Raw genomic sequence first — 16259 nt, 5'->3', positions numbered from 1 at the left:
ACTAAAACAGGACTGAAAAGAATCCATTGGAAACCACGAATAGAAAGAGATGGACCGACTAGTTCAATAAAAGTGAAATAACACCAGAGTGAAAAACTGAAATTCCGGGTTAATAATAAACGTTTCTCTTATTCTTACTGACTGATGTCGTTACGAGGGTTCAGAGGGAAGACTTTATGTTTTGAATGAAAATGAAATGATTCTCCTCTCACCCGGTGTCCCGGATGTCCCGGCTCTCCAGGCGTCCCTGGTTCTCCCGACCCGCCTGAGTCCCCCTGGGTCCATCAGAAGGAAACAGAAAAATAAACTCTGGATGCATTTGTTAGAGACTGGTCCCCGATTGCACCGCACATGAAGGGAGAATGGTCAAGTGTTATAACTGTGGGCGTAAACTACTGTTGCTGTTTGTCTGTTTTTGTTGTTGTTATTGTTTTGTGGGTTTTATTACGTGTTTTCGTGTTGTCTCTAATGTTTTTGGTATTGTCTCACCTGAAAATAAAATCTAAATATATTGAAAGAAAAGAAGTCAATTGGAGATGAAGTGAAAACACAGCACAGGAAACGGACCTGTGCTGCCTGGCTCCGCTCTGGATCCGTCGTGAGGAGTGTTTACAGGCAGCATTAAGTCACACTTCCAAAAATAAAACATGATCAACTTAATATAATGAGCGTCTTTGAGCACTGGGAAAGCGCTATAGTCTCATAGAGTCCTGTTGAACCCTGAAATGTTGGGTGTCTTACCAATTCGCCCCTTCCCAATGAACTCCTAAATTATTCCCACCTCGCCCCTTCCCAATTCGCCCCATTGCCACTTCGCCCATGTCGTCCCTTTTTTACATTAGGCCACATGAGAAATTATACTTGTTTGTTTGGTCGTGGGTCTTAGGGTTAGGGTTAGAGTTTATAGATCTAATGAAGCATTGCATGAAGTCTGTTGACGAATCAGAGGCTGTTGTTGGGGCTGCATGGGACTGGGGGCGAAATGGGAATAAACCGAAATGTTGAGTACCCCAAAGTTTTATGTTAGAAATGTAGAGTAGGGTCTCCAGCTCATAGAAACTGCCGGATGCTAACCTGCATATCTTGGGCAATTTGAACAAATAGCATGAGTTGCGTTAATCAAACTAATGGCATTATAGCCTACTGTATGTTGACAATATAGTTTAAAAGATTGCTTGGCAGATTTGGACGGTTTAGGAGTGGTTCTGGGGGTTATTGAGGATGCTGAATCCATTTCTGACATTTTCCGGATCAACAATGACAGTTTTAACCAGAAAATGCCAGTATTTGTAATCTCAGTGGGCTGATTTTGATTATTTTGGGTCGATTTGGAGGTTTTAGGGGACCATTTGGATTGGACTGATTGCTTGTTTAATTGAAGATAAATTGTCCACAGTAGAGGTAATAATGTTCATCTTGTGCTCTCTATATCCAATGATCACAACACCACTCATGGTAGTCAAATCCACCCGACTGAGAGTACAGATATGACCACTTTCCGGTTAAAACTGCCATTGTTGATCCTGGAAATGTCAGAAATGGACTCAGGATCCTCAATAACCTCCAAAACAAACGGTCAAAATCGGCCAAGACATTTTGTAACTAGGTCAACATAGGCTTTGGGGTACTCAAAATGTCCGGGTTCACATGGGAACTATATAAATACTATGTATAATTGTGCGTTACATACACACACATCATGCATGTCCCCTTTATATATGAGGGGCCGTACAGGCTGTAATTCATACTGGTCCTCTCAAGCAAATACATTCTCCTTTTACATACAGACATTTTCACTCTCACACACATATATATATATACACTCTCACACACATATATATATATACACTCTGACACACATATATATATATATATATATACACTCTCACACATTCATACATTTTGCTCTCATGTTATCATATTTCAATGCACACATTCATATTATGTCACTCACATATTTATACATTTTTCCCTCACACATTGATGCATTTTACTCTCATCACTGGTTCTCAGGAGGGGACTTTGACTGAGTATTTCCCAAAAGATACACAGTAAAAGTACTTCAATGTATTGTTAGTAGCAGTCAAACTAATACTTGAGAAGCGCTGCTACTGATTGGCCATCGGGAGGACAGGGAGGTTTCCCGATGGCCTGGCCTGTTAAGTGGCCTGCTGGCCGGAGGATTCCTTCATTTTTTTGTATGTATTGAGAACGCAACGCTGTTTAATAAAGAAAAACAAATGGACTGTAGATACACGGATTCATCTCCCTCCATCATGTTGATTTGAATCTTCTGAGCCAATCACAGCGCGATAATGGCCTGCCTTCCGTTTCCACTATATACTTTCTCTCACACATGCATGCATTCTTCTCTTGCATACACATATTGTCATCAGACATGCATATATTATTTATAATATTAAATGTAAACATTGAATGAATGTGCATGAGAGCAAAATGTATAAATATGTGAGTGTAAATATATATATGTGTGTGAGAGTGAAAATGTCTGTATGTAAAAGGAGAATGTATGCGTGAGAGGAACAGTATGAATTACATATTTATACGTTTGCACATTTCTGCACAATGCTCTACCTATGTTACAATATGTATTTGTATATATATATAAATATGTAGAAGAGGTTTGTTGTCTCTCACCCCTCGCCCTCGGTTCCCTCTCGTCCCGGGGAACCCTTTAGTTCCCTGCTGGCCGTCCTCTCCCTACACACACACACACACACACACACACACACACACACACACACACACACACACACACACACACACACACACACACACACACACACACACACACACACACACACACACACACACACACACACACACACACACACACACACACACACACACACACACACACACACACACACACACACACACACACACACACACACACACACACACACACACACACACACACACACACACACACACACACACACACACACACACACACACACACACACACTGAATTTTCATGTTTTTGAGACTTTAATCTCAATTCTTAGAAAGTGTTCGGACTCACACTCTGACCGGGGTAACCAAGGAAACCAGGAGCTCCCTGTAAAGAATCATAAAATGTCACATGTCAGATAATAAGTGCCTTTGCATCAACCAGTTTGTATCTTATTGACTTTATATTTTATAAACACAGAGCAAAGAGGTGTTCAATATAATAATACACAAAGGAATATATGTGCTTCTTTCATTTTTCTAAATCCAGACTTGAGTCCCAACATTCAATGGTATTTCTAAAATTAAAACAAAAATAAATAAAAATCTCCCCCCTGCCATGCTGGCTGTGAAAGAGGGGCGTGGCTCTACTTTACAGGCCACTTTAGATGATGTGGCGCACTGTGATTGGATCATAGACGCCCAATCAAATAAGCCAGTACAATTGTGTGGAGTCATGTGACAGTCAAAATAGACCTAGACAACCTAGAAAAGTTATGATCATTATAACGAATGGGTTAATTTGCTCAGAAAATCCTGTAGACCCTTGAATGTTGAGTACCCTAACATTTTATGATATACATGTAGAGTAGGGTCTCCAGCTCATAGAAACAGCCGGATGCTAACCTGCAGATGTTGAGACATTTGCAAAATTAGCATAAGTTGCATTAATTAGCGTTAATTAGCAGTAATGGAGATAATAGTTGAAAAATGGCTTGGGTTATTTGAAAACATTAGGAGTGTTTTGGGAGGTTATTGGGGATGTTGAATCCATTTCTGAAGTTTTCGGGATCAAAGATGGCCGTTTTAACCAGGAAGTGGCCATGTTTGTAGTCTTGCTGAACTGATTTTGATTATTTTTGCCATTGTTGATCCTCCATATACTAATGAATGCAACTCATGCTGATTGTGCAAATGTCCCAACATCTGCAGGTTAGCATCCGGCAGTTTCTATAAGCTGGAGACCCTACTTTACATTAATATCATAAAACTTTGGGGTATTCAACATTTCCCGGTTCACTAAGCTGGCAATGTGATATTTAGAATGTTTGTTGATCTTTATTTATCTAGTGTTGGACGTTTTTCTGTATGTTTCTTCCTGTTTGTTGTTCGGAGAGGATCTGGTGCCCCGCGTGAGGTCACATGATCAGCTGTTCTGTAGGAAACAGCGTTGACCCGGGTAATCCAATTGACAATTTTGCTTAGAAAGTGCACCAGGATCTTGTGCATGCTAGCTGTTCCTCCAAATAAAAGCATGTAATGTACACTGTAAAAAATGCAGCTCCAAAAACAAGTCAATATATAATAAAAACAAAGTGTTTTCGCTTTTAATAAGTGAACACATCTGCCAATAGAACAAGTACAACATGGCTCGGTGAGAGTTCTTGAAGTAAAGATGGGATAATTGGATAAACGAGATCTTGTGTTTAGCTGGGGAAACTTATTTTGAACTAGATTGCACCAGAATTCGGGAATTTGAAACAAAAAAAAGCCAGAAATGCTGAGATTCTGTTTCCTGATGTTAGTTGGAGATGTTCCTCTAAAATAAGATGTTTTTAAGAGACTTTGACTTAAAAAGATGCCTTGTCTAAAAACAAGACTTCAGTTATGAGGTCTGATATGAAGTGTAACGACATGTTCTGACATTAGACAAATATACTTGGCAGGATTTTGGATTTATGCAGTGAGGAGAGGGAGTAGAATAACAAAGTATTGGAAATAGTAAAAGTATTTATCTCATGATTCATAATTCTTTGGTAGGATGCTCAAACTCTGACTCATGTTTCTGAAGTCCTGCAGGAGCGGGGGCTCGAGACTCGTTTCCAAAGCTAAAGACTCATTCTAATTATCGACACTTTGTTTCAGAACAACTCGCACTCCTATTGGCTAGCGCTCCAACACATTGCATGTGATAGGGAGGGACATCTGTAAGAGGCTGACCAATCACAACAGGTCCTCTTTAATATTTATAACATTAAACCTGCTAAAGTCTGCATGTTAGATCGGTGCTTTAACCGAATCAGATGATTTTCAAAAGGCAGAAATGCTGAGATTCTGTTTCCTGATGTTAGCTGGAGATGTTCCTCTAAAATAAGATGTTTTTAAGAGGCTTAAAAAGATGCTTAAGATGCATTGTCTAAGAACAAGACTTCAGTTATTAAGTCTGATATCAAGTGTAACGACATGTTCTGACTAGAAATTAGTCAAATATACTCGGCAGGATTTTACATTTGTACATTTGAGGACTTCTCATTGGATGCGTAGACTGTAGTGTTGCATGGATTCAACCAATCAAACACGAGCACTCCACAAGAGTCACTACATTTATAATAATACTCAATAAGCATCAGTCCAGTTCTCTTTTAATGGTTTTATGGAATTCTCTATGGAAATGTGGTCAAGATGAGCTTTACCTTTGCCCCTGTTGGTCCTGGAGGTCCATACCCGTCTCTACCATCCTGACTCTGAAACACACACAGGCAGTAAGAGTCACTTCATTCAACTCTAAATACAGTTTACACCATATGGCCGATGTGTGGCGCCTCACCGGCAGTCCTTGGGGTCCGGGTGACCCTCGGTCCCCCTCAGCCCCCAGCTCCCCTTGTTGGCCCTGCAACAATAACAACAACAACAAAAACATCAGTATTTAAAATAAAAGATCCCATTGTTAGCTTTGAATGTTCTCAAACAATCTTTCTTTGAGCAGCATATTGGGTAAACCAGTTTCATCCATAGATACATTATATTTTTGTATTTCAACATTTATATTTCCTACTTTTTTAATGCTACTGTATTTCTATTTGAGATGTTTACATTTTTGATTGTTTATTTCTAGTCTTTTAATTTCTCTAATGTAAAATGCCTTTTCTTTTTATGCTGCTGCAACGCAAACATTTCCCCCATTGGGATCAATAAAGTACTTCTTATCTTGTCTTATATAAATACACAATAGTAGGTATAATAATAATAATAATAATGATGCTATAACTACTCTACTGCCTGCATGTAATCACATGAATGACTGCTAAAGTATTGTATTGAGATACACCGTGATGTGTTCATATAGGAAACATGGTAAATACATTAAAGCTTTCTAATTTCTCTAATTTCCCCTCCTCGACTCCTATCCTCGACTCCTATCCTTAGTCCCTTCTATGTGTGTATTTTAAGTGCACAATTCCCCAACTCTGATTGGATCACGAGAGAGGTAACAGGAAGTGATGTCACACACCTTCTGTCCAGTAGCGCCGCGGCGTCCGGGTAACCCTGGGCCTCCAGCTGGTCCCGCCCTCCCCTGCAGAACAACAACTGACTTAGAACAGGAAGTGCTGAAACTACCCAAATAAAAGTTTACACAAGTTTAATTTCAGAAAAATATAAATTAAAACAACTTATTTATGACTTTCTGGAAAAGTACAGCAGCCTGAATAATCACAAATGATGTCAAACTTGAAAAAAATGAAATTCAACACAGCAATAAAACACAGGTCCACATTTCAGTCTTTAAACAACACGCCCATATATATATATACACTTTATCATATTAATACAGTTAAACCGTATGACCTAAGGACACTGTTGTGTACACTGGTTATATAAACGTGCAAGTTACTGTTCCCTTGTTGTCTCTTTATGCTTTAGTAAATGTTTTAATTCTAATCTTTTATATATTGCTGTTATTTTGTATTTATCTGTATTTATTTCTAGACTTCCACATCTACGTTTCTTTTCCAAAATGTCCATTTCGAGACGCTATGGTCCAGGAGAGATCCTTTTTAAACCCAGGTCAGTGTGAACCTACTGAATGCAGTCAAAGCACTGAACTGCAGCGAAGACGAGCAGCGAGGAAGTACCTGAGGTCCGGGGGAGCCAGAGGTCCCTCCCTCTCCTGTTTCACCTCCTCCGCCTCTGAGGCCCTGCAGAAGCACAAGAATCACTCAAACATGTTTTATCTCGCATTGCACTGGGATTTATATTTTAGAAATGTATGTTTACAACTACGTAAAAACTGTGATTAATATCAGAAAAAAACTCAGAAATGTACGTGGAAATTTGAAAAAAGTGAAGAGAGGGGTTTTTCTAATCTCAGAGAATGTCATTCTTTCATTAATGCATGACTTCACAACGTCAGAGAATATATCATTAGTTTCTCATGGATTTATGACTTTCATGTTACTATCACTTATTTTACGAGACGAGTTTAATCAGAAGCAGCTGGACACACACACAGTGTCTGGTCAGATCTGTGAGCTGTGAGCTGCAGCAGAACTGGAGAGCACGAGCCAGATGAGTAGTCATTTTCTCTGGCATCATCTCTTCATGTTTTCCCTTTTGGTATTACATAACAGTTCAAGTGAATTCCTGAGAAAGTCTGTGTTCGAGCCAATCAAGTCATTGAGTCCAAACTCTGCAGCCAAGCACTTAAAACACAGGTCTGACTTTCCTGTAATGTGCTCTAAGGTCTCTACTTTAAAGAGTCCTCTCCTGCTGATGTTCAGGTGTATATCAGTATGTAGTGTCTCTACTTTAAAGAGTCCTCTCCTGCTGATGTTCAGGTGTATATCAGTATGTAGTGTCTCTACTTTAAAGAGTCCTCTCCTGCTGGTGTTCAGGTGTATATCAGTATTTAGTGTCTCTACTTTAAAGAGTCCTCTCCTGCTGATGTTCAGGTGTATATCAGTATGTAGTGTCTCTACTTTAAAGAGTCCTCTCCTGCTGATGTACAGGTGTATATCAGTATGTAGTGTCTCTACTTTAAAGAGTCCTCTCCTGCTGATGTTCAGGTGTATATCAGTATGTAGTGTCTCTACTTTAAAGAGTCCTTTCCTGCTGATGTTCAGGTGTATATCAGTATGTAGTGTCTCTACTTTAAAGAGTCCTCTCCTGCTGATGTTCAGGTGTATATCAGTATGTAGTGTCTCTACTTTAAAGAGTCCTCTCCTGCTGATGTTCAGGTGTATATCAGTATGTAGTGTCTCTACTTTAAAGAGTCCTCTCCCGCTGGTGTTCAGGTGTATATCAGTATGTAGTGTCTCTACTTTAAAGAGTCCTCTCCCGCTGATGTTCAGGTGTATATCAGTATGTAGTGTCTCTACTTTAAAGAGTCCTCTCCCGCTGGTGTTCAGGTGTATATCAGTATGTAGTGTCTCTACTTTAAAGAGTCCTCTCCTGCTGATGTTCAGGTGTACAGTATATCAGTATGTAGTGTCTCTACTTTAAAGAGTCCTCTCCTGCTGATGTTCAGGTGTATATCAGTATGTAGTGTCTCTACTTTAAAGAGTCCTCTCCTGCTGATGTTCAGGTGTATATCAGTATGTAGTGTCTCTACTTTAAAGAGTTCTCTCCTGCTGATGTTCAGGTGTATATCAGTATGTAGTGTCTCTACTTTAAAGAGTCCTCTCCTGCTGATGTTCAGGTGTATATCAGTATGTAGTGTCTCTACTTTAAAGAGTCCTCTCCTGCTGATGTTCAGGTGTATATCAGTATGTAGTGTCTCTACTTTAAAGAGTCATCTCCTGCTGATGTTCAGGTGTATATCAGTATGTAGTGTCTCTACTTTAAAGAGTCCTCTCCTGCTGATGTTCAGGTGTATATCAGTATGTAGTGTCTCTACTTTAAAGAGTCCTCTCCTGCTGATGTTCAGGTGTATATCAGTATGTAGTGTCTCTACTTTAAAGAGTCCTCTCCTGCTGATGTTCAGGTGTATATCAGTATGTAGTGTCTCTACTTTAAAGAGTTCTCTCCTGCTGATGTTCAGGTGTATATCAGTATGTAGTGTCTCTACTTTAAAGAGTTCTCTCCTGCTGATGTTCAGGTGTATATCAGTATGTAGTGTCTCTACTTTAAAGAGTCCTCTCCTGCTGATGTTCAGGTGTATATCAGTATGTAGTGTCTCTACTTTAAAGAGTTCTCTCCTGCTGATGTTCAGGTGTATATCAGTATGTAGTGTCTCTACTTTAAAGAGTTCTCTCCTGCTGATGTTCAGGTGTATATCAGTATGTAGTGTCTCTACTTTAAAGAGTTCTCTCCTGCTGATGTTCAGGTGTATATCAGTATGTAGTGTCTCTACTTTAAAGAGTCCTCTCCTGCTGATGTTCAGGTGTATATCAGTATGTAGTGTCTCTACTTTAAAGAGTTCTCTCCTGCTGATGTTCAGGTGTATATCAGTATGTAGTGTCTCTACTTTAAAGAGTTCTCTCCTGCTGATGTTCAGGTGTATATCAGTATGTAGTGTCTCTACTTTAAAGAGTCCTCTCCTGCTGATGTTCAGGTGTATATCAGTGTGTAGTGTCTCTACTTTAAAGAGTCCTCTCCTGCTGATGTTCAGGTGTATATCAGTATGTAGTGTCTCTACTTTAAAGAGTTCTCTCCTGCTGATGTTCAGGTGTATATCAGTATGTAGTGTCTCTACTTTAAAGAGTTCTCTCCTGCTGATGTTCAGGTGTATATCAGTATGTAGTGTCTCTACTTTAAAGAGTTCTCTCCTGCTGATGTTCAGGTGTATATCAGTATGTAGTGTCTCTACTTTAAAGAGTTCTCTCCTGCTGATGTTCAGGTGTATATCAGTATGTAGTGTCTCTACTTTAAAGAGTCCTCTCCTGCTGATGTTCAGGTGTATATCAGTATGTAGTGTCTCTACTTTAAAGAGTTCTCTCCTGCTGATGTTCAGGTGTATATCAGTATGTAGTGTCTCTACTTTAAAGAGTTCTCTCCTGCTGATGTTCAGGTGTATATCAGTATGTAGTGTCTCTACTTTAAAGAGTCCTCTCCTGCTGATGTTCAGGTGTATATCAGTGTGTAGTGTCTCTACTTTAAAGAGTCCTCTCCTGCTGATGTTCAGGTGTATATCAGTATGTAGTGTCTCTACTTTAAAGAGTTCTCTCCTGCTGATGTTCAGGTGTATATCAGTATGTAGTGTCTCTACTTTAAAGAGTTCTCTCCTGCTGATGTTCAGGTGTATATCAGTATGTAGTGTCTCTACTTTAAAGAGTCTTTTCGCCCTTTTTATGAATACTACTTTGATGTTTGCAGATAATGAGGATCACTCACTTGTGGACCTGAAGCACCGGGGCTGCCCTCAGATCCTCGAACCCCAGGCCCACCACGTGAACCCTGCACCAAAACACACACACACACACACACACACACACACACACACACACACACACACACACACACACACACACACACACACACACACACACACACACACACACACACACACACACACACACACACACACACACACACACACACACACACACACACACACACACACACACACACACACACACACACACACACACACACACACACACACACACACACACACACACACACACACACACACACACACACACACACACACACACACACACACACAGTTCAAACACAGTATTTGGCTGCATGTAGCTGTCTATAGGTATCTCGCTCTCCTACCTTCTCCCCCACAGAGCCTCTTCTCCCATCGGCACCCTGCCACACACAGAGCAGCTCATCAGCACATTCACAACATCCTAAATATATGTTTCACTTTGATAAAGTCAACTAGGTGAGTGGGAACAAATTTGATTCCCAACTATCAAAAAATCTATATTTTTAGAACTTTTTTTTTTAGGCACGGCGACTTTGGTTAGCATCTTATTTTCTTTACAATTTATATTATAAATGTGCTTTTTGTGAGGAATAAAAAGGCAGTAAGCCAATATTTTTTAATGTACAATATAAGGCAGCATTTTATTCTGTAGAATGTGTTGCTCTGAGGATTGAGGAAACTTTTAATGTTTTAGTAAAAGTGTTCTTTTGTGCAGGTCTCAAAAAAATTTCTAAAGATGAATTCGACTGATAACATTTTTTTATATTTTCAGATGTTCTAAAAAAAAGGACTCTTTAGAAAAATATAGATGTATTAAAGTCAGGACTCCTACCTTGAATCCAACATCACCTGCACCGCCTGGTTCTCCGTCCACTCCGGATAAACCCTGGAGATTAAAACACATTCAATGATAATCAAAGGACTACAACTCCCATGATCCCACGCTGCATCAAACCCACACCAAAGTCTAGCTTGTACTGCTGTTTTCATTCAGACAGAGACCTGCAGTGGCAGAACATTATAGATAGTATATTATATTAAAAGTATTAAACACACTGTAAAAAATACTTCGAAAAAAATAGAAAGAAGACTACAACTCCCATGATCCCACGCTGCTTCACCACCACAACAAAGTCCAGCTTGTGCGGCTGTTTTAAACTAGAGACCTGTAGTGGCAGAACATTACAGATAGTTCGTTGTAGTAAGAGTATTAAACACACAACAAAAAATACTGTGAATAAAATCAAAACAAGACTACAACTCCCATGATCCCACGCTGCTTCACCACCAAACCAAACTCCAGCTTTTACTGCTGTTATCTTTCAGTGACCAGAGGCCTGTACTCCTAAGCTGGTTCAACCTAACCTGGATATGTTTGAGTTAGCCGGTTGGCCAAATCCAAAACATACACGCTCTCGCTAAACGGTACTACGAAGCGGGTTATCAAGTGGATCGCTCAAGCCAGCCGTGCCCTATCTAGTTAGGTGAGCGTTCACATGAAAGGGGTGGTATTTGGAGCATTCGACCAATCACAAACATGGAGAAGCGTACTGACAGCGCAGCGTCATACTTCCTGAATGAAAAGTCAACTATAATATTAGACATATGAAGAAGTTAAACTTTAAACATCCATGACCTAAACACTTGATCCAGGATCAAAGCCACATAGCTGCACCTGCAAGGTGAATACAGCTGGTAACAGAACAAGTGTTTGAATGCGTACATTAACAGGTTTATGATATCACTGCCCCGTCTAAGACACCATCTGACTTTCATTACATTTGACTCGAGTGTTTCGTCAACTTAATGTGTTGGTTAAAATAATACTTCTGCATACAGTATGTGACACTGTGAGTGTTGCACGGCCAGATACGGCTCAGCTGACTCAGATAAGGAGATATATGATACATTATGATGTGATATGCCGCGGACTGTACTTAATGTTACTCTGATCCGGTTACTTATGTTGTGGCAGATATTTAAGTAAGCTTTCTTAACGCTAATGTTATAATAGTCAGATTGCTCTGAAGATGGGAGGTGATATTCAATTCAATTTCACGTTCACACAGTCGGTGATTTTTGCCGGCCGTCTTTCCTGCAACGGCAGCTTTTCTGTATTTCCTTTCTCCTGTAATATGACTTGATCGCTTTAAACTCCGCACACTGAGCTCTGATTGGTCAGCAGGCAGTGCTTTCACTGAGTTGAGCTTTTAGCCTGCAACCTAACCTGCTCCGGGGCAGGTTAGCCGCACAGCATAAGTTACCATGGAGGTCTAGCCCGCTAAAAGGAGAACCAGCTTCGTAGTACAGGAAACCCAGAGTTAACCCTGAAGTTAGCCGCTAAGAGAACATCCTGCTTCGTGGTATAAGTATAACTTATGCTATGTGGCTTTGATCCTGGATAAAGTGTTTAAGTCATGGATGTTTAAAGTTTAACTTCTTCATATGTCTAATATTATAGTTGACTTTTCATTCAGGAAGTATGACGCTGCGCTGTCAGTACGCTTCTCCATGTTTGTGATTGGTCAAATGCTCCAGATACCACCTCTTTCATGTGAACGCGCACCTAACTAGATAGGACACGGCTGGCTTGAGCGAACGAGTTGATAGCCGTTGTAGTACAGTTTAGCGAGAGCGGCTTTGTTTTGGATTAAGTCAACCGGATAACTCAAAACATATCCAGGTTAGGTTGAACCAGCTTCGTAGTACAGGCCTCTGTAGTGGCAGAACATTTATGAGTGTGTGTTGTTGTTACCGGGGGTCCGGGGTTCCCAGGGTTTCCTTTGGCTCCAGGGCTGGTGTTATCAACGCCGGGCTCCGCCTGTTAAAACCCCCCCACAAAGACTCATTATTAAATCAAAGCTTTAAACCCTAACTCTGCATTGTGTTCTTAGGGGGAGCCTCCAGCTGTGCTGCGTCTTCATTGATATAAAAGGGGCCTATTGTGCTTGTTGGAGTTTTCCAGTCCATATATATTATACACACTATTGTATACAATCTAATAAATATATACACATTAGTCACATATGTATTATTGCAGACATTAGCTACAATTCTTCCATTTATTTAATTTGTATTTTATATTTAATTTCACCTTTCTGTAAAATGGAGCAACTGTAGAGCAACTAAATTACCCCTCTGGGCATTTTCGAAATATTTATTGTTGTATATATTATAGTATAATGTCCTCATTTGTATTTTTGAATCTAATATTTAATATTTTAATAATTATATTCATTGTATTTATTTAATAAACACTGTAGTTTATTATTGTATAAATTATAGTACAATTTTCCTATTTGTATTTAAATATATATAATAATATATTTATTTATACTTTATTGTTTTAAATATAATACAATTCTTTTTTAAATGTTATTTTATGTATTTTTATTTTATTAACTAATTTTATATACTGATGATCACATATTTAATAGTTGTAATTGAAAATGGAGCAACAAAAAAAAAAGGTTTGACTGACCGGATCTCCTCTCAGTCCTCGCTGTCCTGCCACCCCCGCCTCCCCTCTGATGCCCCGGATACCCTGAGAGAGAAAGAAGTTAAAAGCAGAAATAATTCATAATAATTATATAACGCTCCACAGGTAATGAGACAATAATGATCATACATCAATTATAATATTCAGTAACATTTACACAACAGAAAACTATATATATATATATCAGGGTTTTGTCTGCACCGGGTAGCAGGGCGCTGCACCCTCAAACCAAAATGAAACTTTTCCCCATAAAATGTTAAAGTGATCAGAAAACAATATTTCTGTTCGTCAAAAACTGGATAATGACTCCAGAAATCTGAGAATCAGTCAGAGCGGCAGACGGCAGAGACAGCTTTGTTTTTACGGAGCTCCGACGTCACGTTGTTGTTTACGTCAGGAGACATCTTGTATACGGAGTCATGATCTCGAGAGAATTGATATATAATATACAAGATCAGCGCCACAGTACTCAAACTATATCTTTCTAGAAAAACCCCTGATATCATATATATATATATAAATAAATATATATAAATAAATATATTACTGGGTTTCCTGAGTCTCCTTTTTCTCCTTGAGCTCCATCTGATCCTTCCAGTCCCTGCAGACAGAGAACCACAAACACACATAATAATAATAACAATAATAATAATAATAATAATAATAAATTGACACAAATTAACCAAATAAACAAAAGTTTATTATTATATTTATTTTCAATAATAATAATAATGCATATTTGTATTGTTAGGTTTATGGGTACCACTTTACAATAAGACTACCCGTATAAACGGTTTACGAATAGTTTGTAATTTATTAATTAATTAGGTTGTGAACACTTTATAAATCCTGAATAAGCTTTTATAAGACATGAGATAAACAGGGCAACTGTGACCGGCTGCCTGCCAAATAGTGAGCCCGCATGTATCTGTACTGCTAAGCCTTACGGCCCCTACACACGGCGGCGTGCGTTGTCGCTTGCCGGCGGCGGGGGCTGAAACTCGACCAACAACCAATCACATGAATCTCCCGCCCCAGACACACAAGCACGCAGTTTGATTGGCTAGAGCTTGGACTGGCATATGATTCGATTGGCTGATGCCTCCGTCGAGGTGTCAAAAGTAGAACATTGCTCTACTTCTGCAGCGAGCACCGCGAGAGAAGCTACGCTTTGCTCCCAGAATGCAATTCGGCGAATCGTGACGTCACCCCATTTAAAGTGAATGGGCAGAAGTGTTGAAGCGGCAACGCACGTGTAGGGGCTGTTATTAGAAATGGTAGTAACTCATTAATAAATGGTGAATTGTTTCACACTTCACAAGGATCCCTTTTGGCAGTTATAAATGTTAGTAACTCCTAAATAGATGGTCAGAAAGAGATGCCAAGAAACTTCAAGATGGAAGGGGGGAATCCACTCAAGGATGCTGACTGATGAAGAAGACAAAGTAAGCTAGGTAGCCAACATAAGGCTTAGTCATCTTGCCAAATAGTGAGCCTGTGTTGATGTATGAAAACTATGAGAACTAGAACCGGTTTATAAATGGTTCTTGATGATTCATAAAGTGTTTACAACCTAATTAATAACTTAATTATGAACCCGTTATGAATCCTTTATAAGGGTAGTCTTATTATAGTGGTGCCGGTTTATGTGATGACTTTCTTTACAGTGACTCGTGTTTTGTTGCTGACGCTGTACCTGTTCTCCACAGACTCCGTCCAGTCCGTCGTCTCCGTCTCCGCCCTGTTGGATCAGAACCAGCGTCTCAGCGCTCTGCTCTTTATGAACTACCAGAACTCAAATATTTATGTTTCTCCTAACACTTTTAGAAAATGCAGTTTCAAGTCTTCTTTAATCTCCTCTCAACGTTTTGCTCCAGACACTCACGCGGTTCCCGGAGACGCTTCGGTCGCCCTGCAGACACAAACACAACACACACATCTTTTTCATTTCTGTGTCCTGGGAAACACTCATCTGACAGGCTCTGTCCATGTGTGAGATGTGGGTAGTACCGGGGTATTATCGGTGTAAAAATACTGTTATAAAACGGACAAGTTAAATCAAGCAATCTGATTGGTTCTTAGCCGTGATATACTGTGCGTATACCACGGGTAGAATTGTAAGTTACTTTTCACAACAAGTCTGCTTCGCGTCGGGCCGACCCACGCCCCTTAGCTGTGATATAATGAGCATATACCACGGCCTGTCGTGAGCTATTGCTTAATTATATATTTGTAATATAGGTGTAATAATACTGTAATAGGGTGAAATAGGTACTAATGTGTCATATGGGTCTATTAACCTAAAAAGATATGAATGAAATAAACATATACAAAGATAATAAAAAGATAAAATAAATTAAAATATGATTAAATATTTAGAAAATAAGATAAAATAAAATAAAAAGGCAAAATTAATATAATATTCATACCTTTTGTCCTCTGACTCCAGGACATCCCTGGAGGCCCTGAGGTCCGCTGGGTCCAGGAGGCCCGCCCCCCCCCTGAAACATCCAGAGAAAAGGATCCATTACTCTGCAGAAAACACTAGAGGTTTCTCAATTCTCTAATTTCCAGAAAGAACAGCTGTGAGGTCCGTGGAGAAAGCAGAGCAGTGTGTATAATATATATCACTCAGTGTAACAGGCCTACTCTCTGTATTTACTTTAGTTTAGTAGATATCTACAAACAAAG

General features: G+C 39.5%; 1 protein-coding gene across 1 annotated transcript in view; it reads right to left on the bottom strand.

Moving 5' to 3' along the window:
* Window positions 1-16259, bottom strand: part of LOC307013486 (collagen alpha-6(VI) chain-like) — a 58174-nt gene that overhangs the window by 12155 nt on the left and 29760 nt on the right. The window contains exons 16-31 of the mRNA XM_079640886.1: window positions 15998-16069; window positions 15454-15480; window positions 15265-15309; window positions 14116-14169; window positions 13551-13613; window positions 12825-12890; window positions 10902-10955; window positions 10414-10449; window positions 10024-10086; window positions 6828-6890; window positions 6206-6268; window positions 5522-5584; window positions 5388-5438; window positions 3047-3082; window positions 2659-2721; window positions 143-275 (exon numbers count right to left, since the gene is read on the bottom strand). Coding sequence (XP_079497012.1) covers window positions 143-275; window positions 2659-2721; window positions 3047-3082; window positions 5388-5438; window positions 5522-5584; window positions 6206-6268; window positions 6828-6890; window positions 10024-10086; window positions 10414-10449; window positions 10902-10955; window positions 12825-12890; window positions 13551-13613; window positions 14116-14169; window positions 15265-15309; window positions 15454-15480; window positions 15998-16069 — 952 coding nt within the window. The remainder of the gene's footprint in view (window positions 1-142; window positions 276-2658; window positions 2722-3046; window positions 3083-5387; window positions 5439-5521; window positions 5585-6205; window positions 6269-6827; window positions 6891-10023; window positions 10087-10413; window positions 10450-10901; window positions 10956-12824; window positions 12891-13550; window positions 13614-14115; window positions 14170-15264; window positions 15310-15453; window positions 15481-15997; window positions 16070-16259) is intronic.

The sequence above is a fragment of the Notothenia rossii genome (assembly GCF_949606895.1).
Source record: "Notothenia rossii genome assembly, chromosome: 7".
Classification (NCBI taxonomy): domain Eukaryota; kingdom Metazoa; phylum Chordata; class Actinopteri; order Perciformes; family Nototheniidae; genus Notothenia; species Notothenia rossii.
Note: the sequence above shows the minus strand (reverse complement) of the source record. Positions and strands in the feature narration are given on the sequence as shown.